Source organism: Peromyscus maniculatus, chromosome 20 (assembly GCF_049852395.1).
Source record: "Peromyscus maniculatus bairdii isolate BWxNUB_F1_BW_parent chromosome 20, HU_Pman_BW_mat_3.1, whole genome shotgun sequence".
Lineage (NCBI taxonomy): Eukaryota > Metazoa > Chordata > Mammalia > Rodentia > Cricetidae > Peromyscus > Peromyscus maniculatus.
Genome location: NC_134871.1, coordinates 70,757,835 through 70,783,016, shown reverse-complemented (window position 1 = coordinate 70,783,016; position 25,182 = coordinate 70,757,835). Strand labels below are relative to the sequence as shown.

Genomic DNA, 25,182 nt, shown 5'->3' with positions numbered 1-25,182 from the left:
CTCTCGTGCCCGTTAGCGTCGTAACCTGAATACATTAGCAAGTCTCTCTAGGTGTCCTGTCCTTCAGCCCTTCTCTGCAGGCAGAGAGTCTCAGGACAGAGTCTGCTGCCATGTGGGGCATCAAGTCCGAGCCAGTCCTGGCAGGCAGCCAGGGCCGCGAGCAAGCCTCCATTTTTCAAATGGAGAAATTGGAGGAAGTGAACCCTTTCCTGCAAAGCAGGACATCTCAGAACCCAGTTTTATTTTCTAAGCGAGGGAGCAATCAATGTGACTCTGCTAAAGCCTATAGATTAATCAGAGAGCATTCAATAGCCAAGCCTAGGATCAGGGAGGTATTCATTATGGAGCGCAGTGATGTTCCCAAGACAAGGACAGAGCCACAACAGAGCTGCAATCACAGTCCCCAAAAGAGCAGGAGCAGGAGAAAGGGGATGAAGGTGACACTGAGGTGGCTGTCGGGGGCCGTGACGACGTTCTAGAGGGGGTGAAGTCAGGTTTCTACACGTCCAGCATCCATTTAGTCAACAGCATCTGAATGACAGTCATGGGCATAGAAGCTGACGTTAGACCTCGGTGGAAGAGAGGATGTGAATGTAAATAAATACGTAGATAGTGTATACAGACAGTAGAACACAACAAAGACACACACAGCATGACGGAAAGATGGAAGAGAGACTCCTGCTTCGGGTGAGGGGGTCAGGGGACGATGCCTCACCTCTTTCTGTGAAGGACGACTGTGATGTGGACTTTCACGGATGGGAGGACACTTAGGGCGTTCCCACACGAGGCGGAAAACAAATGTCACCCATGAGAAGTATCGGGTGGCTCATTCTGGGTTAAGGACTGTGTCTGTCCCCCATCATCCTAGGCTGTGACCTGTTTCCATGCTGCACTTCTCTCTCTAACCCGACTTTAGAGGCCGCCTTTGTCCCCATTATTAAAAGAAAATGTTTATTTTTCATCTATACTCCTTTTTGTGTTTATTTATTTTGAAATTTTATTTTATGTGTGTGGGTGTTTGGCCTGTATGTATGTCTGTGTACTGTGTGCATGCCTGGTGCTGGTGGAGGCCAGAAGAGGGGGTGCTGGGAATCAAACCTGGGTCCCCTGGAAGAGCAGCCAATGATCTGAGGCACTGACCCCTCTCCACAGCTATGTGCGTTGTTTCCTTTCTTTCGAGACAGGGTTTCTCTGTGGCCCTGGCTGTCCTGGAGCTCGCTTTGTAGACCAGGCTGCCCTCAAGTTCAGAGATCCCCCTGCCTCTGCCTCCTGAGTGCTGGGATTAAAGGTGTGCGCCACTACACACACCTGTGTGTTGTTTTCTTGAGACAGGGTTTTGATATGTGGCCCATGTTGGCCTTGAATTTGGGATTCTCTTGCCTTAGGCACCCGAGTCATGGAATTACCAGTATGTGCCACCACATCCAGCTTCCACACATACTCTTTAAATCTAATTTATTGTCTCCACTTCACTCAGTATGGCACCCATCTTCACTCTGTATCAAATCCTGTCACTCAAGTCCTCAATGACTTCTCTGCTGCCAGATCGAAGAGACACTTTCAATTCAAATGTCACCAGGCACCTCTGCTCATTTTCTGTCCACTGGCCCTGCCCGTATTCTCCAGCCTGTCTGCTCCTGCCTACCAAGCTCACTGCTCTCAGCACCTCCACTGCCCATGCCTCACCGTCCCATCTCCTTCTCCGTGAACAACAGTCATGTCGGTAGCCTGCGTTCTTTCCCTGACTTGTTCTCCCCGAGTGGTGCCATCCGGTTTCACGGCTCTAGCGTCTACACTCCGGTCAGGACATCTTCCCAGAACCGCCCCTCTCCTTTACTCTAATGCCCGAAGGACCTCAGTACCTGATTATACCCAAGTCACTCAAACTTGGGCTGTCTAAGCTAGAGTACACTTTCCTTCAAGCCTGGAGCATCCTTCTCCGCCTCACCAGCACGCACATCCGTTACCTGGGACGGATTTCTGTTTATCCGTTAAGCCTCATTGAGAATTTATCTTTCCCAGAAAGTTATGACACACGACTCCAGAACAACCCTAATATGTTTCATTTATGGAAAAATATATGTAAAACACACACACACACACACACACACACACACACACACACACACACACACACACACCTGACTGCCATACTGCCCAAGGACAGGGCTGAGGTTTAACCATCTCTTAATCTCTAGGACCTAGGACCATCCCTGACTCTTGGTAGATACTCCATAAATTCTTGCTACATGAACTTTCAGAAAGTGACTGCTCCACAGTACAAGACAAAAAGCAGAGGGGGGGGGGAGAGGGAGGGGGAGAGAGAGAGAGAGAGAGAGAGAGAGAGAGAGGAGACAAGGCAGAAGTGTAATGGAAAAGCTTCGTGAGGTAAGCACAGACCGACAGGAACAGGAAGAAGGGTGTAACTGGGAGGTAGTAGATGCAAAGGCAAAGGCGTCACCTCTGTGACTAAAACAGAAGACACTGGCTCCACTGCCCCCTCCCTTGTACTGTGCTCTGCCACACCTGACCGGTTTGCAGGGTTTTCTTGAAATAGGAATGAAATGGTCAAATACCTTTAAACCCCAAAGTGGCCCATCACATGCTGATATTTACAGTAATAAAGTAACTGACAGTTTCTCTGCCTGTCTTAGTCTCTACATTAATCAAAGTGGATAAAACTGGAGGTTTTCAATACAGTACGGTATAATTGATGGCACTGTATGGCACAACAATTAATTGCTAGAAATTGCCATGCTCAAGGAAGACATCCTAAAGACTTCCACAACAGCTGTTATTAAAAGCCCCCTGGTGTTTGGCCTCCAGGCTTGCTAATGTGATGTAATCATTAGTGTGAAGGGCCCTGAGGCTTCACCTACGACAGGAAGGGCAGGATTAACAGTGTCAGCAGGGTGCCGGTGAGGAAGACCAGTGTACTGTGAGCCCAGGAGCTGCGAGGCCAGGTGGGATGCTCTAGGCCTGAGACAGTGCAGAGACTTTACCTGGTTCATGATGGAAAACTTCCTCCCTATCCTGTTGTCCGGCAGCCGGAAGCCCTTCCTCCTCATTCCGTCTTCCGACTCTGACTTAAACACCTTCTCGGGGTCTCCTTTCTCCTCCCCTTCGGAGAGTTCCTTCTGCTTCCTCTTTTTCCGCCTGTTGCGACGCTCCTTGGCACTCTTAGAGCTGAGTTTGGAAAGTTCAGAGGAGCTCCGCGGAGAGCCAACCCCGTCTTCTCCCTCTTCTTCAATGGCATCTTCCGAGACCGTGCCTGCCGAAGTGGCCATCGCGGCAGCCTGGGAAAGGGGCCACACCGACAGACCTAGTCAGAAGCACTGCCTGGGGCCACCCATGCCAGCCGTTGATGGACAGGGACAGGAGGGAGCCCGCCCTGGTAAGGAGGAGGCTGTGGTCCGCACTGGATGCTAACACCCTCTGGGTGACCTTGCAGCCTGGTACACAGGCCTGAGTGACCAGAGCACTCATGGCAAGCACACTGGGATTCCTTAGCAACAGTGGAAATGAATGCTTAGAAACCATATTACATATTGGGCAAACACCGCAAAATACATACGTGTATCTGCATACATGTATATGTATATATATGATCAGAAAGATAAATGGTAAGAGTAAGAATCACAGTTGTTTCTACATTTTATTTTTTGCTTATAACTTCATTTTAAATATTAAAAATATTCATTATTGTATGTATGTGTATGGTGTATGTGTGTGTGTACAGAGATCAGAGGGACAACTTTTATGAAATTGGTTTTTTGCATTCCACGTTTAATGTGCCCTGGTGTACTCAAACTCAGGCCACCAGGCTTGTGTGGCAAATTTTAAACCCACCGATTCATCTTACTGAATCTCCTACTTTCTTAAGTGTGTGAGTGTGCGAGTGTGCATGCGTGCGTGCATGCGTGTGTGTGTGTGTGTGTGTGTGTGTGTGTGTGTGTGTGTGTGTGTTCTTATGAACAGTTGTGGCCAGAGGTGAATGTAGGATTCCATCCACCCTGTTTTTTGAGACAGGGTCTCTAACTAGCCTGGAACTCACCAAGCAGGCTAGGCTGGCTGGGCAGGGATCCCTGGGATCCACCTGTCTCTTCCAGGTTAGTATTACAAACATAAGCCATCATGTGTAGACTTTATGTGGGTTCTGGGAATAAACTTAGATCCTCATGATTGTGTGGTAAGCACTTTATTTGACAGAATTTTCTCCCTAGTTCCCTATTTTATCTTTTAAATGAGGAAAAATATTCTATGGCCACAGTGAATCCATGACAGGTATCCTAATGTTTTTCTGAACCAAAAAGTGGTGGTGTTAGGGGTTTAGACCCGATGTAGAGCACCTGTGCTCAGGATGTAAAAAGTCCTGTGCTCGGTCTCCAGCACCAAGTCAATCACAAACCAGGCTGTACTGACTGGAGCACTAACTACTCATCTGTCTCCTGCACTAACTACTCACTGTCTCCTGCACTAACTACTCACATGTCTCCTGCACTAACTACTCACCTGTCTCCTGTACTAACTACTCATGCCTGTCCTCCTGCACTAACTACTCACTGTCTCCTGCACTAACTACTCACTGTCTCCTGCACTAACTACTCACTGTCTCCTGTACTAACTACTCACTGTCTCCTGTACTAACTACTCACCTGTCTCCTGCACTAACTACTCATGCCTGTCCTCCTGCACTAACTACTCACTGTCTCCTGTACTAACTACTCATCTGTCTCCTGCACAAACTACTCACCTGTCTCCTGCACTAACTACTCACCTGTCTCCTGCACTAACTACTCACCTGTCTCCTGCACTAACTACTCACATGTCTCCTGCACTAACTACTCACCTGTCTCCTGTACTAACTACTCATGCCTGTCCTCCTGCACTAACTACTCACTGTCTCCTGCACTAACTACTCACATGTCTCCTGCACTAACTACTCACCTGTCTCCTGTACTAACTACTCATGCCTGTCCTCCTGCACTAACTACTCACTGTCTCCTGCACTAACTACTCACTGTCTCCTGCACTAACTACTCACTGTCTCCTGTACTAACTACTCACTGTCTCCTGTACTAACTACTCACCTGTCTCCTGCACTAACTACTCATGCCTGTCCTCCTGCACTAACTACTCACTGTCTCCTGTACTAACTACTCATCTGTCTCCTGCACAAACTACTCACCTGTCTCCTGCACTAACTACTCATCTGTCTCCTGCACTAACTACTCACCTGTCTCCTGTACTAACTACTCATCTGTCTCCTGCACTAACTACTCATCTGTCTCCTGCACTAACTACTCACCTGTCTCCTGCACTAACTACTCACCTGTCTCCTGCACTAACTACTCACTGTCTCCTGCACTAACTACTCACTGTCTCCTGCACTAACTACTCACTGTCTCCTGCACTAACTACTCACCTGTCTCCTGCATTAACTACTCATCTGTCTCCTGCACTAACTACTCACCTGTCTCCTGCACTAACTACCCACTGTCTCCTGCACTAACTACTCACCTGTCTCCTGCACTAACTACTCATCTGTCTCCTGCACTAACTACTCATCTGTCTCCTGCACTAACTACTCACCTGTCTCCTGCACTAACTACCCACTGTCTCCTGCACTAACTACTCACCTGTCTCCTGCACTAATTACTCACCTGTCTCCTGTACTAACTACTCACCTGTCTCCTGCACTAACTACTCACTGTCTCCTGCACTAACTACTCACCTGTCTCCTGTACTAACTACTCACCTGTCTCCTGCACTAACTACTCACTGTCTCCTGCACTAACTACTCACTGTCTCCTGCACTAACTACTCACCTGTCTCCTGCACTAACTACTCACCTGTCTCCTGCACTAATTACTCATCTGTCTCCTGCACTAACTACTCATCTGTCTCCTGCACTAACTACTCACTGTCTCCTGCACTAACTACTCATCTCTGTCCTCCTGCACTAACTACTCACTGTCTCCCGCACTAACTACTCACCTGTCTCCTGCACTAACTACTCACTGTCTCCTGCACTAACTACTCATCTGTCTCCTGCACTAACTACTCACTGTCTCCTGCACTAACTACTCATCTCTGTCCTCCTGCACTAACTACTCACTGTCTCCCGCACTAACTACTCACCTGTCTCCTGCACTAACTACTCACCTGTCTCCTGCACTAATTACTCACTGTCTCCTGCACTAACTACTCACCTGTCTCCTGCACTAACTACTCACCTGTCTCCTGCACTAACTACTCACCTGTCTCCTGCACTAACTACTCACTGTCTCCCGCACTAACTACTCACCTGTCTCCTGCACTAACTACTCACCTGTCTCCTGCACTAACTACTCACCTGTCTCCTGCACTAACTACTCACTGTCTCCTGCACTAACTACTCACCTGTCTCCTGCACTAACTAGTCATCTCTGTCCTCCTGCACTAACTACTCACTGTCTCCTGCACTAACTGCTCACCTGTCTCCTGCACTAACTCCTCTCCTCTCTCCCAGTCATCACAGACCCCGAATGCTGAGCTGAACTTGTCAATAAAGAGCAGCTGCAGTGGAAGTCACCGGAGCTCAGCACCGACATCCGGAAAAGGCCTCTGCACAGCGCCCCTCACTCACCTGGGCCTCTTCCTGCTGCTTCTTGAGCTGCTCCAACATTGCTTTGAACTCAGCTTCTTTTTGCTCGGCCTCTTCCAATGTGGCCTGGTTCTGCTCTTCATAAGCCATGGCCACCACAGCCAAGATCAAGTTCACCAAGTAGAAGGAACCCACAAAGATGACCAGGACAAAGAAGATCATGTACGTTTTCCCAGCTGCTCGCAAGGTCTGAAAGACAAAGGCCGCCTTCTCAGTTATTTCCATGGAATGAAGCAGGATGAAAACACTCCGTGAGCCCAGCTCCTCAGCAGGGACCACTGCTGGCTGGGTAGGGCAGAGCTGCCTTGCAGGGCATTCTGCACCTATCCCATATCCCAGTGGTCAGATGCCCGCCTAATGGTTAACCCTCACTTCCACTGTGGAGAAAATATCCCCTGCAGTTTGCTTTCATAGAAAAATAGTCTGTCTGTCTGTCTGTCTACCTTAGATAAGGTCTCACAATGTAGCCCTGGTTGGCATAGGACTTGCTATGTAAATCAGACTGGTTTCAAACTCGTGGTGATCCTCCTGCCCTTGTCTCCTGACTGCCAGGACCACAGACCCACATCACAGGCTTAGTTAGCTCATCGTTTTTCTTCCAGTTAGCAAGCATTGAATGGTATCTGGTGTCTATTGTGCCCAACAGTAAGAACTGACTTTGGATTGGAACTAGAAGCCTCTCATAAAGAGGTTATTTTTGCAAGGAGAGATCCACTCCCCCACCCCCCGGCGCTGAGGACTGAACCCAGGGCCTTGAGTTCTACCACTGAGCTAAATCCCCAACCCCAAGATTTACTTTTTATTCTCTAACTAACCAGCAACATCAAATACCACAGTCAAAGAGAAAACAATGGATTGTCATGGAATCATCAGCAACACTAATTTCCTCATTGTGACTTGTGTACAAGACACCTGAAGTCATCAGTGTGGCCCAACAGTTTGGGGACTAGCCTTAACCTCACTCACACCACATACCTAGACAAGTCCAAAATTACAGCTCTAAGTCATACTTCAGGATTCCATGGATAGAAATCCCATCATTTTAATACTGGAAGGTGCCTTGTACAAGCGAGTGTCTGCTATTTCTTAGATGCTCTGACACCGAAACCCTAGAAGACAGAGAGTGAGGGGGAGCAGCCGGCTGCAAACCTCCAGGCTGGCCTGAGGCTGTCAGGTGTCAGCTACAGTGGACCGCGACTACACATTCCCGAAACCGGGCTGAGAGCTGGGGGAGTTCATCCATCCTGTTGTGTGGGAAATGCCATTCTCAGATCCTATTCAATGTCTTCACTATAGGACTGTCACACAGACGTCCCCAACTCATCATCTCCTCAGACGGACTTCATCACTAAAGAAAAAGAGGTATTACTTACCAACTGGTATAAATTCTCCCAATAGTCCTGGGTCATAAGGCGAAATAATGCCAAGAAGGCCCAGCTGAAAGTATCAAAGCTTGTGTAACCATAGTTGGGGTTCCTTCCTGCTTTCATACACTGGTACCCCTCCGGGCATTGCCTGAAGAAAGAAATGGGTGTACAATGGGATGGGGACCCGGCTCAGTGGAGGAGTACTTACCTAGTAACTCCAAGTCCCTCAATTTTATTCCTGGCAAAACACACACACACACACACACACACACACACACACACACACACACACACACACACAAAATGAGACAGAAAGCAAGTTTAGGAACTTTCAAAATTATCCTACCAAGTCTATTATCAAGAGATAAGAGATTACACAAACCCATCTATTCCATGCCCTTGAAGATAGAAATAGCTACCTTTACAGCCAGGAGAACAAAACTGGAAGAAAAATAAGGAGAGGGAGAGAAAAAGGAGGGGAGGGAGAGAGGGGGAGAGGAAGAAGAGGAGGAGGAAAAAGAAAGGGAAGAAAAGAACAGCAACTCAACGTCTGGGAAGGCCTAGAATCGAGTAACCCTGCGGTCTTCAAGGATGCAGATGTTGAGATCTGCGTACACCTAGTTGCTGAAGTTCAGTGGGTGGAGCCCACGGACGTGACTTTAGAGACAGGTCAGATGGCTGCATGTGGGCCAAGCATAAGAACCACTGCCTTATGATATCACAGATCCATATCAATGTATAATTTCAATCAAATTATTAATTGATTAGTCATTAATTCAAATCAGCAACTACTGTCAATGACAAATACTTAAGTTAAGCTCAGGTCTTCTTGGTTGTCTGTTTTAGCACAGGAAATGGGATTAATGATATAAATATAAATAAATGATATCAATTATATGATTTCTTCTGCTTTTGGACTCATCTGATGTCTCTTTTAATGTAATTTCTAGTATCTACTTCAATAGAGAACTTAACACGACTTCTGGTTGTCTGGGTCACATTAAAACAGCAGGCGGTACCCAGGGGACCAATGCACTGAGTGGGCCATCGCCACCCTACATGTGTGTCCAGAGTAGCTGTGTGGATAGACTCTAACAGGCCCTTACAGCAACCCTGTGAGGAAGAGAGCACAGCTCATTAGATCTCTGTCACGGAGGAGGAAACGAAGACTTGACTAGGTCAGATGGCTGGGCACCATTCTTAGATCTCGTGTGCTCTGGGTTGTCCTTGGATGTTGAACTCTCACCAAGACAGTGTCCTTGTTCCATATTGTAACAACTGTGTGACTGGAGGATGAGAGGGTCCACAAGAGGCAGGCAAGCTATTTGGTGCTACCGAGTTTCCCTATCTTGCCACATCTTTGACTGTAGTTTGAGATTACTGGTGCATTCACCTTCTAGTGAAATGCCAAGTCTGAATGGTCAAATATGAAACAGAAAGAAAATCTGAGTCAGCCGATAGGTCAGACCCATGTGTAGGACCCACAGTATGAGAGCATAAAGAAAGTGAGGCTGTTGTTCATTTAGACCCAACTCATACTAGGCACATTAATGAAGAAGAACATCAGGTGAGCTACTTACCCAGCATCGGAACTGTTCCCACAGAGCAAGGGCTCTAGCATGCCAGGAACCGTGTAAAAGTTTGCTAGAAAAGGTGGAAGAGGCAGGAAATGAACAGGCAGATTCCAGTGAATGAGAGAATAAGGTTACACGGTCCCTAGCCTGCCAGCAGGAGCAGCTATTGATTTTAGCTCATATAAATCTTTCCCAGCAGCAGAAAGCTGGTGAGAATCCCTCCCATTAATGACCTCCTGAATACATCTACAGCAGAGCTACCCTGAGCGCCCTCGGGGAGAAACTGCATTCGCAGGCACTTGGCTCCCTGGTATTTCAGCTCGGTATGCAACTTGGATGACAGGGTCTAAGTCAGTGGTTCTCAACCTTCCTGAAGCTGCAACCCATTCATACAACTCCTCATGTTGTGGTGACCCCCAACCATAAAATTATTTTGTTGCTACTTCATAACTGTAATTTTGCTGCTGCTATGAATCCTAATGTAAATATCTGACTAGCAGGATATGGTCCCAGGTGGGACAGAAACTTCCATCCAAAGATATGTGACCCCCAAATGGGTCTCTACCCACAGGTTGAGAACCACCAGTCTAAAGTAAGCTTCTGAGATCTTCATCCCTTTATATAACTTCACCCTTTTATCCTTGTAATATTTTTACCAAGATGTTCTAAAATTCCGCACTAGACATAAGTTGCCATGTCCTACTTTAAATCAGAAGGCTCTGCCCCTGAGATCTCCTTTGCAACACTTTCTTGAGGCTACTTAATTGATTTTATTTCTCTCGTGTGATGACTAGTGGTGATACTGCTTTTTTTGTTGTTGTTAATAGAACTATCGTTACACCAAATTCTCTTTAATGCAAGACCCCACAGTGATTTGATTCCTCAAATGAAGTTATTCAAGCTCCTTAACTGTAGTAAGATCAAATAGTATCTCAGAGATCACCTGACTGCAAAGCTCTTGCTGGCATTAAGGAGCTTTGGTTCCTAAGCATAGTCTAGACTGAACGCGTGACTGACTGTTCCAGGTAACCCAGCAACGAAAAGCAGCTTACTGAGAGTCTAGACATGACTTCTAAAGCACAAGTTTATGGGTGCATGTGAAGACAGTTTAAGTGTTCACTTGGTTTCCAAGGACTGAAGCTTAGTCAGGTGTAGGGGTGAACACCAGCACTTGGAAGGCAGAGGCAGGCAGATCTCTGTGAGTTCAAGGCCAGCCTGGTCTACACAGTGAGCTCCAGGATAGCCAGGGCTACATAGTGAGGCCCTGTCTCAAAATAAAATTAAAAATAATAATAATAACGAAGGACTTGAGAGCATCTGCACAGTCCCGCCTTGGACAAGGGGAATGGCTTCTCAGGCCGAGAGGCAGTGCTGAGCCTTTCTGGGCCGGGCCACTTTGTGTAGCTGGGCAGTGGCTCCTGACAAGTAACGTGGGTCAAGCTTCCCTCCTGCAGTGCAGGGAACACCTACTTTTATTGTTGATATACTCTTCCCAGTCAAAGCCTCGGGTGCCATTTTCAAGGTAGCTCTCATTGAAGTTTATGGGCCACACCACACACTTGTTTCGAAGGTTCCCCATGAACAGCTGCAGGCCAATCAGGGCGAACACGCTCAGGCAGAACACAGTCAAGATCATCACATCGGACAGCTTCTTCACAGACTGAATGAGGGCACCCACGATTGTCTTCAGGCCTGAAGAGACAGAGCCCCCCCAAACCGGAGTCAACTCAAGTCCTCCCTAGTTCCCCAGCCCTCCCCCAACTTAGTCCTACCTCCAACTGTCCCACAGCACCCCCTTGAAATACGGCCACTGATCTTGACACACAGAATGAGTAGGTAGAATTATCAGTTTCCAGAAGGATCCATTTCTAAGTCAATAATCCTTTTCAGAAGAACTGAAAGAAGCTGCTTCTATTAGCATGTGGCTCCTTCCTCCCTGGATGCACTTCCCTCTCCCCAGGGCCTTCCCACAGGCTGGTCCCTCCTCCCAGAGGCTCAATTCCTGCTCTCGCCCTCCCCACCTACCTCCTCCTTCCCCTTCTGGTCTCAGTGAGAGCCCCAAGAAGCCCTCCCTGGCTCCCCAGCTCGTCTCCCTCTCCAACCATTGCTATTGCTTGGGCAGAGCCTTCTCGTCTCCCTGTACCACCTGCCAGGGTTATAACTCATTTTCTGTCTGTCTCCTCCACAGCTGTAACATAGCGTCTAACTCACAATCAATATTTGCTGAGTAAACAAATAAAAAAGGACCAGGGACTAAGGAGGTTCCCAAGTTGGAAAGGGAACCACTGAACAGTTTGTAAGTCAGTGAGAAGCAAGAAGGTACAATATCTTTTCTGAAGACCTCTGGAAACGCCAATGTATTGAAAAGATTAAGTGTTATCAATACAGTATTTACAGTTTGCCTTTCCATTAAAAAGTACAAGTCCTGCTTGCTGCAGTAATCTTTCTTGTGTTCTACATGAAAAACAAAACACTTGTAACTCATTTTAATGTAAGGTTTTATTTTATTTTACTTTTGTGGTTGGTGCTGGGAATTGAATTCAACGTTTTGTGAACATCTGGTACATGCCTCCCAAGGAGTTGTGTTATACCAGTCGGAAGTTGAGGTTTAAAGTGTGAGGCAATGGGTTCCACTTTAAAGTTGACAACAGCCACTCCCACACTGTACAGGGAGATGTCAGTGATGGGAGACACATAAGAATATAGTTACAAGTTTACAGTGCTTGAGCCAAGAGTCTATGTGTGGCAATCCTCAGCATGCCCCACGGCAGACGACCATAGGACATGGCCCACAGAACACGGACACTCCTGCAGTGTACAAGATGAGCAAGAGGAGACTGAGTCTCCACACACAGGCCTCAGGGATCAGCTTTTGATGGGAAGAAAACAAGGTTGGCATTCCAGAGACAGCTGACGTGAGCTTTGCTGGCCCTGGTCGGGTGGCTCATCACTAATCCTAGTCAAGGTGTGCCACTTACATGTGTCATCTGAGCGCTACAACTGACCCTCTGGGCTCTCGGCATTCTACCTTTAAAAGGATAATTAGAATGAGGCTGTGTTGATGTCAGAGCATTTGACGAGCACGGGGAAGGCCCTGGTTTCCATCCTCAACCCCACCAGAAATAAATGAGTAAATAAAGAGACGGTCGCAGCTGACTACCAGACCGCTGTGAGGATTGAGCATGATTCATACTTAACAGAGCAGCTGGTGCACGGTGAATGAGGTTAATTATTATTGTCTGAGCCTCAATTTATTCATCTATAAAGATTTGCAATACCAATTTCATTGAATTGTCATGACATTTAAGTAAAATAACAAATATAAAAAATATCTAATGCAGGACATGACACAGATCATGTGTCACGTATCATCATTTTTATATCTAGTGCCCCCTCAAAGGACTTGGCTGGGATGATGTCCATCACAGGGCTAACCCCATGTGATGATGAGCTAATGGGTGCTTGGGCATGCTTTTTGGACCCCTGTATTTTACAAGTGACTATCTAAGAGTTAAGCCCAACAGAATTTTCTTCCTGAGTCCAATAGTAGCAATGCCTACTCTAGAATCTGGCACAAAACAGGTGGTTTAATAAATTTTTACTGAAAGAGTGAATAATAGAGATAAAAAGAAAGGCATCTCGGGGGAAAGTGTACAGAGGCCTGGGCCTTCTTACAGCGCAGCCTTCCCTCGAGGGGACGCAAGGGGAAGAGAGCTTGCCTGGGCTCCAGAGACACAGCTTTCTACTCACTCTTTCTCCCACAGGGCTGTGCAGAAGAGGAGTCGGCAAGGCACTGAGAGGGTCGGTCACTATTATGACCTGCCATGGCTATGACAGGTCACAAGCTCGAGGTCACTTCTCAGAGCCTCAGTTCTCTCCCATAGGATGTACATGGCAGTGGGCAGTGCAGGAGAGAAACTGATGAATCTTCTCTCAGTCTTTAAAGATGGGGGGAGATTCAAGAAATGAGGTGTCACCGACCTTTTATGCCCAAGGCCTGTGATCGAGCAGCTAGGTACACCAAGTAGAAGACAGTTATCAAGGAGTGTCCCAGAGTTATGCAACTGAGTTCCGGACCACTTCTGAAAATGGAAATTCCTCGTTATATTTTGACTGGTTTGGGGTAGGCCTACAGTGGGCCAATAATCCAAGTTCAGGCATCTAAGCTACTGAGGAGTGATTCAGATAGAACAGCTTGGTGGGTCCCTGAAGAATGGCTGCCATGTTTCTATACCTAGACTTTTTAATAAAGAATTTGCACAGCTACCTCTTTTAAAGGCACCAGACAAGTGTCTATCTGGACACTGGATGATGGACACTGGATGATCATCTAATGCCTCTGGCATTGCTATTTTAAGTGAACCAAAAAGGGTGCTGTTCCTTACAATATCAAGAAGAACTTAAAACCACAAAACATACAAAACAAAAGGGCTTGTTATAAATAAAGCGAATCAATCAATAAATCATATAATTTCACCATGACTCTGACCTGATTTTCCAGGGTGGGAAATCTTTGGGTGTTCCAAGTCTGTATAACAAGAAATTCTAGGCCACAAGATCTAACTGTCCCTGTCCCTGGGGGTGTGCTGTGAGCAGCTTTGTTTGTACAGGGTGACTCTCTCTTGGTACTTATGGATGATAGGGTAGACATCTCACCTAAATCCAGACCTTTCCTATAAGGATCTGGAGCAGGACAAGAGACAGTCATCTGACCACATGGCAGAAATATTAACACAGAAAACCGAGAGCAAGGCAGCAGCCACACTGCGTCACTTTAAGATGTGCTTGACAGAGGAGAGGAATTTGTATTTGAAGAAAGAAAAGAGACAGGCATGTGGAGAGAGGGGGGTGGAGACAAAGCACTTTGGAGCCTCTGGGGTCTCCTGGAGCTGCATTCTGCTGGCCCCAGAGGTGCACAGTTGGAGCCCGCGGCTTTCCAGCAGAGCTCCTGCCCAGCTAGGCCTGGCCCTGGTTTCCTAGAGATGGGCCTGCCACCGAAGGTGGCTTATTGGCTCTTCTCCCTCAGCCAGATGACTCAGCTGAAGAAATCTGGAAACCTAAGTCCTCACAGCTAAAAACCCTTCCCTCAAGCGTTCTGATGTCTGAGGTTTAGATGGTCCTGCTGGTGAGTTTGTTTTGCTTAAAAAGTGGCAAGTGGAAACTTAGCTGGAAATGACATTTCAGCTGCTTGTCCTTCACAGAGGCTCAGAGACATCCACCTTAATTGGGCAAGAGGAATCAGTAAGCCACATTAACAGCAGCCATCTACAAAGCACTCGCTGAGATCTCATCCAGATCCCAACGAGAAGGGGCCCAGGGGAGAGAAACATGGTGTGGCCTGAGGCGTGCAGACGGGCAACACAGATCACTGAGCAGCACCAGGAGCAGCCGCCAAATTACACTGATCTCAGGCCTTCTTCCCAGGGGGCTGGTAACAGAAGCACCACACCGCAGAGACATCAGTGTGATTTGTAGGGATGTGCCGTCAGTGCATCTCCTACATCCCAGTTCTAAGGCTGCCTGAAGTGACTGCTCACGGCAAAGCTATCCAATTACCACCAGCCCTGGTCAGGAGAGACAAGGCACTCCTGGTGATGGGGAATGGCACTGTTCTGACTGAGGTGAGAAGCTGCCCTGCTTCTGCCATCGGCTCACACCACCACATGCCAGAACAAGCCAGACACTCACTGAAAACCATTATCCTCAGCAGAGCAGAACGCGCCTCCCAGGGACTCCTACACAGCAGAGAGTGTGACAGAAGCCACGTGGGGGCAGATTGGACAGGGAGAACTCCAGAGGGAGACGAACATTAGCACGCGTCGGTGCGTGCCTGAACACAACTTCACACGTTCACTACAGACCTTGAAAAGGCCGTGGGCCCCAGGAATGAAGGCCAGCTACCTGAGAGGGGGCTGGGTATTTTAGGAATTTTGAGAAGCAGGGGATCTGGAGCTGCAGGCTTCTACTTCACTCTCCCTCCAAAGGCACCTTTGATCTTCCTGTCACCTTACATAATACGCCCGAATCTCTTGAACAAACAAACAAAGCCAGCTAATGTGCTGTGTCCGGAGAAATCAGCCATGCACGCTGGGATCGAGTCTGTGGCTGTGATGGTCCAAATAAAGTTAATTCATATTCCCCTGTTTGCCGCACAGGTTGAGAAATGTAAGTGGTTTGAAGCAATGGGAGCTAATTTCCCACAAGATTAATACTGGACTTGCTCTGGGCAGCAGTCTGAAGCAGCTCTCAGCCTGAGGCGGGGAGAATTCCCAGTTCCGCCAGGCTGGCTGGTCCCGAGGGTGAAGCAGGTCTTGTCCACTTTCCTCCTGCAAACGCCAGCTCTCTTAGTCCTTTTCCACTCAGGACCACACTACATTTTGGAGATTTTCTTCCCCTCAATATGCAATATAGAAGAAAGAGAAGCACAAAAGCAGCAAGATTTGAAACTTTAACATTTAGAAAGGAACAACCAGCTGAGTGTGGCGGCGCACGCCTTTAATCCCAGCACTCGGGAGGCAGAGGCAGGTGGATCTCTGAATTCGAGGCCAGCCTGGGCTACAGAGTGAGTTCCAGGACAGCCAGAGCGACATGGGGAAACCCTGCCAAACAAACAAAAAGCAAAACAACAAAACAAAACAAAACAAAAAACCCCACGTAATAAATAAATAGAAAGAAAGAAAGAAGCCATCAGTGAGCATTACAGTCTTAAAGTGTCTCTTCTAACCTGTCGCTAAGCAGGAGAGCAGCCATACTTACAATGTATACATGTAAAGAAAACGCTCTGTGAGCACTAGGCAGCAAGGAACAGAAAGCCAGCCCCGGTTTCTGCTTCCTGCCTCACCTTACCGGGCAGGAATAAGCAGGAATGACAGTAGAAATTGAAAGTCCAAGAGAAGAGTAATGAGGAGTCAACTCCGGAGAGAACAGGACATATTAGATCAGCCCTGGGGAGCGGCAGCTGCAGGGAGTCAGTCCTTCACAGGACGGAAGTGAGAGGGAGCCCCCAGCTGCCGCTCTCCCAGGGAAGCAGGAGAACTCCTGAGATGTGAGTTCTGGACTGAGGCACCTGTCCTACATCCTGTGTCGGGGCAGGAGGGGGGAACACCTCTGACGGAGTCTTTCAGATGTTCTCCTTCTGCCGAGGCTCCCGATGAATCAAACATGCAAACAGATCTGAGACACGAGCTTCCTGGCAGAAAGACTCAATGTCAAGTTGAACTCAACACCTCTGGCCCAGAGACAAAGGCTCTTTCAGCACAGAGTGTATGTGCACGGTTTCTCCAAAAATGGTAACTTTGAAACAAAAAGAAGCCACAAGTGGCCTGTATCGGAGTCTTGACCCATCAAATATGAAGGCTCAGGGCTCGGCAGTGGTGGCACGCACCTTTACTCCCAGCACTCAGGAAGCAGAGGCAGGCGGATCTCTGTGAGTTCGAGGTCAGCCTGGTCTATGGAGTGAATTGCAGGACAGCCAGGGTTACACAGGGAAATCCTGTCTTGCAAAACAAAACAAAACAAAACAAACAAACAAACAAACAAACAAAGGCTCAGTATGTGAGTTTGATCTTTTGTGTCATGAAGATTCTACGGCCTTTCCTTCCTTTCTTTCTTTCTTTCTTTCTTTCTTTCTTTCTTTCTTTCTTTCTTTCTTTCTTTCTTTCTTTCTTTCTTCCTTCCTTCCTTCCTTCCTTCCTTCCTTCCTTCCTCCCTCCCTCCCTCCCTCCCTCCCTCCCTCCCTTCCTTTCTTTCTCTTTTTAGATTGGGTTTCTCTGTGTAACAGCCCTAGATGGACTTGAACTCAGAGATCTGCGTGTCTCAAAGGTGTCACCATCATCATCCAGGAACATTTCTTACACAAAAGGCTAGCGTGAACTAAAACTCCTTATCATGTAGTGCAGAGTCCTGGCTGACCCGACATATTTATTTATTTATTTTTTTTTTGGTTTTTCGAGACAGGGTTTCTCTGTGTAGCTTTGCGCCTTTCCTGGGACTCACTTGGTAGCCCAGGCTGGCCTCGAACTCACAGAGATCCACCTGCCTCTGCCTCCCGAGTGCTGGGATTAAAGGCGTGCGCCACCACCGCCCGGCATGACCCGACATATTTAAAAGGGCTACCAAAATGCAAAAGGAGCACTGGCCTGGGCAATGATCACGAAGGAGCTAAGACTTAGAGACCACTCTGAAAGCTATAGACACCACACCATTCCCATGCTTACCCTCCAAGACGACTGACCTTGATTGTCAACTTGTCAAGATTTTGAATCACCTAGGGGACAACCATCTAACCACACCTGTGAGGGTGTCCAGGCAGGTTTTACTGAGGTGGCTGTGGACCTGGTGTGACCAGTGGCCTCCTGACAGACTGTATTCCTCTACACTGTGAGACAAAATGATCCTTCCTTAAGTTGCTTTCATCAGATATTTTGTCCCGGTGACAGAAAAGTCAACAACACATCCATGCTTCCTTTCTGTAGTTTGGGCAGCCTCGGGAAAAGTCTAAGCTCTAAACTGAGACAGGAGAAGGTGGAGAGCAAAATCCTTCTCAAGTTGTATGCATGGTTGTAGCTCTGACTGAGGACCACTGTGTCCCAGCTCAACAAGCTGGAATAAAAGTAACTTTGACTTTTAAGCAAGAGATAGACCCTGATGCAATGACGCACACAAAGTGACCCGCCTTGGAAGGGAACATGGACAACCTGCAGGTAGGAACAGGACAACAGCCCTCCAGGGAACGAGAGACAAGCTCAGAACTCCACACAGGCCCACTAGCTGCCTCTCTGACTCACACCAAACGGTAAGACTGGAGAGCAAAGGGCTGGAACTCAAAGTCACACGAGTTAGAACTTCTCACCGACAGTGATCTACGGCTAGCTTTACCACCTTACAGCTAAGTGTCCATGCCGTTAGCTTCCCAAAGCCAGACAATGTCTAAATCTTGACACAAACCTTTTGCTGTTTTTTTTTTTTTAATGGTAAGTGCTTCTAGTACAATCTTTATGCAGCACTTCTGTGGACCATGCACTGTGTTATAGACACTACATATTTACACACACACACACACACACACACACACACACACACACACACACACACAAACACACAACTAGGGAGTATAAGTAACCTGATAAGAATTGCTTTGCAGAAACTACCTCCTCCAAAGCAGCAGAGACAAAAACAGCCGTGACGAGCCAGGCTGGAGATAGACAGCATCTGCTGCCCTAGTTAGTGAACAGAACACAGCTTTCCACTGAACTCTGGGAGAGAAGTTTTGAGATCACAGGAACATAAAGAGACAGATGCCTTGCAGTGTGCTGGGGGAGATGAACGGGGAACATGGGATCGTGTTTAAAGGGGCCAGAGGAGGAAAGAGACCAAAGGAAAAATGAAAGTAAAGATCTGGCATCCCAGCTGCCTCAGAACCAGGCCTGCCTAAGGGGAGACTCCTGGTAAACCACACCCCAATCTACCCTCTTCACAACTCTGTCTTTGTGTTCCCCGCCTAGGTCACTGACACGATGTTACATAGAGGGCAGAAGAACGATTTCTGAAATCAGCCCCAGGGGATGGACCACAGATCAGAATATGGTGCTCAGCACCAGTTTCCAGGTCACCTGGTGGAAAGCCTGAGCTCAGGGAGTGTCCCTTCGCACCGCTGACCACACACTAAAGCCCTTCCCCTCTGCCGGGTTACTGCCCGTCTTAGCCTTAAACACGTCTTTCCTTCTAGATTTCAAGTCTGGTTCTTAGAAAGGTTATTGTCCAGCTGCAATGACTTAAACTATGGAATCTTAACCTGAGTGCACGGATGGGTAGAGGGATGTGGGGGCGTCTGTGAAATTTCATCTGAGTCTCAAAGGGACCAAAAACCTTCATGAAGTTTAGAACCACTGGACTAGGTCAACCAGGCGAAAGCAAAAGGCAAATATTTTCAAGAGATTGTCCTTCAACTAATTTTCAAGCCGCTTTCTAGTTCCCTTTTGTCCCTCAAGTGTCTCAGCTTTTGCTGATATTGTACCTTTGACTTTACGACGGCGCCTGTGTGTGCTTTTGCTGTGGTTTACAGTTGAGCGTGACCTCTGAGTCTACTCACAGTAGATGTCTGCTGGGTCTCACTCTACTGAAGATGACAGTTGTCGAATATGACAGACAGCGACTCACTAACTCCAAGACTTTTTATCTTAACTAATCTGAAGTGACTAGTTAACTGGCTAGGTTGCTTCTTGATTAAATGGTTACATTAGTGCGGTACCAGTAAAAGTACAAGTCTTTGAATAACATGCAATTGGCAAACCATGCTACAGGAACTCTGGAATCACAAGCAATGGGATGGGAGTGGATGTGAAAGTCACTGTAATTCCATGAGGCCACGATTCAGATGATTCATATACAAAGACACAGCTTTCCTCACATACTGTGCGGCACAGCGGGTTTGTAAGCGGGCGCTGTTTTCAAAAGCATGGATGGGATGAGGGCTGCATGCCTGGCAAGCATGCTCAGAGAAGCCTGCCTGAGGACCGAAGGGTCATTCCAGAGAACAGCTCTTCGGGGAAGCATGCGGAGCGCAAGGCCGTATCAAATGTGCCGATACCAGTTTCAAATGTGGCGGACGAAATGAATGGAGGAAAATAGGAGTGTGGCAAAACCAGCCTGGTGCACGCATTTGCTCACCTGGAATTACAGAGATAGTTTTCAAAGCTCGGAGAACCCTGAATGTTCTCAGCGCTGAGACATTGCCCAGGTCCACAAACTCTGTCACATATCTGTAGTAAGGGAGGTCACACAGACACAAATGACAAACACAGACACCACACAAATACCAAAGGAAAAGAGACACGACCACAACAAAACAAAAAGCACAATACGTCACATCAGGGCCCTAACCACACCTGACACCAACCCCGGCCATCTTACCTGGGATTACCGAAATAGTTTTCAAAGCCCTCAGTACCCTGAAAGTGCGCAGAGCTGAAACATTGCCTAGGTTTATAAACTCGGTTATATACCTGCAGAATCAAACCAAAGTTAACTTGTAACGGCACCACTGGGGGAGGGTTTGAGAACAGGGCAAGTGAGGGTCTTATGTATAAGTTATAGTTTTATTTTCTATCCCTGAAAAAGCAAAATTTCAAAATATAAACATTTAAGGAACACATCTTTTTTGGTTTGGGTTTTTTTTTTTTTTTTTTTTTTTTTTAAAGACAGGGTTTCTCTGTTTCTCTTTGTACTTTTGGTGCCTGTCCTGGATCTTGCTCCGTAAACCAGGCTGGTCTCGAATTCACAGAGATCTGCCTGCCTCTGCCTTCCAAGTGCTGGGATTAAAGGCGTGCACCACCACCGCCCGGCAAGGAACACATCTTTTTTAAAAAAAAAAAAAATGGGCAAGAAGAATTGAGAAGTATATTCTAAAGAACTGACAGATTAGAACTCTCTGAGGTCTGCTCTCTCAGACCAGTGTGGGATGCACAGATTCAGTGACTTTACTATTGGCCCATTTACCTTTTTTTTTTTTTTTCCCCAGCAAGGGGAAAAGGCCATGAAGGATCAAAAACTTATGTTCCCAGTTTTGTGAACAAAACTCTGTTTCACAAGAAATAGACAACTTTTTGTAGCAGGAGCCTCACAAAAACAAATCCCCTGTTGACAATGGACAAGATGCCTGCATGGCGGGGTGGGGGACTTCTCCAGGAGCTTATGTCTACAGATGAAGGTTCATCCTGTGACAGATAAAAGTAGGGCTCAAGAAAAACATCCAGCTCATGAGATCAGGGCAGCAGGTGAGTTATGTGCCCATTTTATCACCAGCTCTGTCCGAGCTAGGACACAGGTTTGAAGTGCACACCAGTGTATATTTTATAACGCTAGAGGGTAGAGATCATCTCCATAGAACGAGAGTCATCCGTTTTCAGCTATTCCATGCACACCACTCAACCACAGGTCATAGTGGAACTCCTGATACTCGGCCCCACACACACGCAAATGTTTTCTTCCTTTCACACATCTTCATACACACAACCTATTATCCCACTCCAAGTCTCCCCTTAAACGACAATGCACTTTCTTAACACAAAAATAAAAAAATTAGAGCCTGTCTAACTCTTCTATCCTCAGCTAAGTTTCTCAAACAGAAACTTTTCATAGCTGAAACAATACCAACTGCCAGATGCAGCGAGCACACCTGTGGAGAACCACCACGTCTCTAGTGGGAGCTGGGAGCTCTGGTTAGTAACTTTTCTGAAGGTGCCAGTCTAGACACGTTGGCTCACGTTTGAGTCAAAAGCCTCAAATGCGTTTTCAGCCAAAAGTTTACATCCGAAACATTCTATGCCTTCAAAGAGGCCCTCTAAGTGATGGATGTGAGGACCTTGGTCAGTGCCATAAAGTGACATAAACTATGAGGGCAGAGCCACGAGGAGCCACTGCCTGCTGCTGGCCTCCCAGCTGTGAAGCATCCCTTCACCTTCTCCCACACAAACGTGTGTCTGAAAACTAAGAAGGGCTTGCAAGCAAGAACCACAGTCAAAACCCCATGGCCAGACACAGTTACCCAAGGACTCCCCATTCTGCAGCCAGGTATGTCACACCAGCCTGTAATCCCGGCCCTCAGAGGAGAGGCAGGAAGCCCAGGAGCTCAAGACAGCCTAGGCTGTACGGGGAATTCAGGGATGGCTTGTGCTACATGAGACTATATCTCAAAAGAGAAAAATACAAAAGAATTCTCCATTCTATGAGCCCACAAACTCACATTTACTTGTACCACCATGCAGGGCCATTCAAGACACACACACACACACACACACACACACACATACATGCACACGCGTGCACACACATGCACCCACACGCACCCACACACGCACACGCGCACACACGCACCCACACACATGCACACACACATGCACACAAACACACACACACACACACACACACACACGCACGCGCGTACACACACTCACACGCAGTCATATCCATAAACAGTAACATGGACAGGAACTCACGCCATCATGATGACACTGAAGTCCAGCCAGTTCCACGGGTCTCGGAGGAAGGTGAAGCCGTCTATGCAGAAACCTCTTGCAATGATTTTCACTAGTGACTCAAATGTGTAAATCCCTGTGAATGTGTACCTGTCAAAGACACGGACAGCTGGGTCAGTCCTGGCAGAAACGTCAGCGAACCTCTTTGAGGTGACACCTGCCTGGGGTGCCGTGCCACACAGACACCTCATAAAGGCCCACGGCAAAGAGAACCCTGGCTGGCACTGACTGACATGCCCACAGCACCCGACTGGTGCTCCACCCAGATCAGGATCACTCTGGAACAGGCAAGGAGACCCCAGAGCCACGTTGGCCTTGGAGGACGCAGGACGGCAAAGCCCCTGCTAGAGAGGAAGGGCAGTCCCTTCCAGAGCTGACTGGCTTCCTAGAGTTCATTTCTAAGTCTATTTGCTGAATTCTACGTTCTCTTCGGTGCCCCCGCCCACACCCCCAATACCCTGCAGTAATGATTTCTTCTTCTCCGTGGATAAATTGTGGAATAACACAACAAAAATCTTTTAACCAAACAAGCAAATAAAAAACCACTTACTCCACATTCTTGGACCATTCGGGAGGGTTACTAAAGGTCATGAATACACAGTTGGTCAGGATAGTGCACATGATGATCATGCTGAATACTGTAGGCAGGAGTTAAGGGGCCATACAAAACCCGGCCTGGCCTTTCCTTTTTCTTTTTTAAACCAGAAAACAAACCCACTTTATACTAGGTCTCATGGGATCTAAAGCAACAGGCTGTCTGTCGGGAGGCAGACACAGGAGGAGGAAAAGGCGAAGTGACAGGGGAACTGGCCACTGTTACCACAGGAGCCCTGAACATCCCGCCTGGCCGGGAGGTGAGGCTGACGCCATTCTCCTGTCTGTGGGCCATCACTGACTGCCCACCCCTTTCCAATAAACCTGCCACTCCCCACGTCATCTATGGAACAATACTCCAAATACTTAAAACTTTGTGAACAGGACCCAGAAGTGGCCAAAGACCCCAAGGCCATCAGAGAAAGTCAATCTACACTTTTCCCCCCAAGATGCATGTATTGCTAATTATCCTGATAATTAGTTACTTGAAAATCTACATGTAATTGATGATCACTTTCCTCTAATCCCAAGGGGCTGAATATCTTACAGTCCAGTCAACTGTGCATTGATGCATCCTACCTGAAAACCAGTGTGGTGCGTTGGATACAGACTTCTGAGGCACCTGAGCCCCAACAGTTCTGAGACTTGGGTAATAGTGAGAGTCAGTTTGATCATAGTGAAGGTGCCCTTGCCATTCAGGACCTTTCCTAGCCCTGTCTGTTCTTGTCTACTGAGAGAAATTAAATAGTTTAACAGCCAGCAGGAGTTTCTCCAACTGCATCAGGCCAGAGTGCATTCACCGAGAACTCACTCTCTCCTACTAATGCTATTTCTATCTTTATCTTATCAGTGGAGTTTAGAAGACAATGCTTCTTCTAGCTGGATTTTCTTTCTTCTCTACAACTGGAGTACCCTTGGGGGTGGGGAAAAATCACATCCTTTAGGGACAGGAGAGAAAGACACATTCCAGCTCTGATCCTGACAAAGTCTACTGTAAATTACCTACTTCTTATAAACCTCACAGCTTCACAGCTGTGGCACCATCTATTCCAGAACCAAGGTCCACTCGGCAGACGCTTCTGACCTGACCCACTCAGCTGCTCCTGGGCTTTCCTCGGCCTCCCTGGAGGATACAGCACTCTTCAGTGCATGTGACGAAGTGCCGTGAAATGAAGTGCCAATCGTGCACGTTTAGTCACTGGGCCAAGATGCTGAGCCCATCAGATCATCTGTCACGTGTCCTGTGTTCTAGAGTAATAGGATGTAAAGGGTGGCACTTTCCCACTTAAGGGGAAGGCGAATCCCAGAAAAGGTACCTATTTATCCACAACCTGTATCTAAACCTCTGTGCCAACGAGTTGATTTCATCTGAGAAATACCAGGTATTTTGTACTCTCCTTGCTCAAGAAAAAAAACAAAATTCTAAAGCATTCATTCAGCTATTTGTAATTCAAGATGTGGTTTTCAAAAAAAAATCCTTGTATCCGATATTAATACATTAACAAGCTGAATTAATAATGCAATGAAATTACTAAAAAGCCAAGACTTCAGTAAAAGGGTAACATCTTAATTAGCCCCTCATAATGATATTAACAAAACTCTAGACTCCAGTAATATCTTTTAAAAAAGAGTCTGCAGAAGCTGAGCTTGGGATGTGGCAGGACTTGGTTCCTAAGCCTGGCTGGGGTGGGCAGTGGCCAGCTACAATCCTGGTGAACAGTACACAAGACAGTCAGCACACTCTCAATTTGTGCAAGATCTGCACCACTCACTCCCAGTGCAGAAAAGGATATGAATGTATCAAAATTTTAATAGCTATTCTTCTTATCAGGTTAAAAGGACTTAAAATGTACAAGGCAGGCGTGGCACTAAATCTGAAGAGAGTTTTCCCTCTGTTTAATACTACAAAGGTCTGTGGAGAAAGAAAAAGAGAAATCATTAAAATTTGAGTATTAGTCACCACACAA

The 25,182-nt window shown here is 47.2% G+C and overlaps 1 protein-coding gene across 4 annotated transcripts in view; it reads right to left on the bottom strand.

Annotated features, from left to right (window-relative positions):
* Window positions 1-25,182, bottom strand: part of Scn8a (sodium voltage-gated channel alpha subunit 8) — a 182,578-nt gene that overhangs the window by 74,855 nt on the left and 82,541 nt on the right. For 3 of the 4 annotated variants that reach the window (XM_076556860.1, XM_076556862.1, XM_076556861.1), the window contains exons 3-11: window positions 25,010-25,127; window positions 23,172-23,262; window positions 22,583-22,711; window positions 20,256-20,347; window positions 11,058-11,279; window positions 9,594-9,657; window positions 8,020-8,161; window positions 6,629-6,835; window positions 3,003-3,296 (exon numbers count right to left, since the gene is read on the bottom strand). In XM_076556860.1, the coding sequence (XP_076412975.1) occupies window positions 3,003-3,296; window positions 6,629-6,835; window positions 8,020-8,161; window positions 9,594-9,657; window positions 11,058-11,279; window positions 20,256-20,347; window positions 22,583-22,711; window positions 23,172-23,262; window positions 25,010-25,127 (1,359 nt within the window). Of the gene's footprint in view, window positions 1-3,002; window positions 3,297-6,628; window positions 6,836-8,019; window positions 8,162-9,593; window positions 9,658-11,057; window positions 11,280-20,255; window positions 20,348-20,498; window positions 20,591-22,582; window positions 22,712-23,171; window positions 23,263-25,009; window positions 25,128-25,182 lie in introns of all 4 variants that reach the window. The other variant, XM_076556863.1, reaches the window with a different exon arrangement.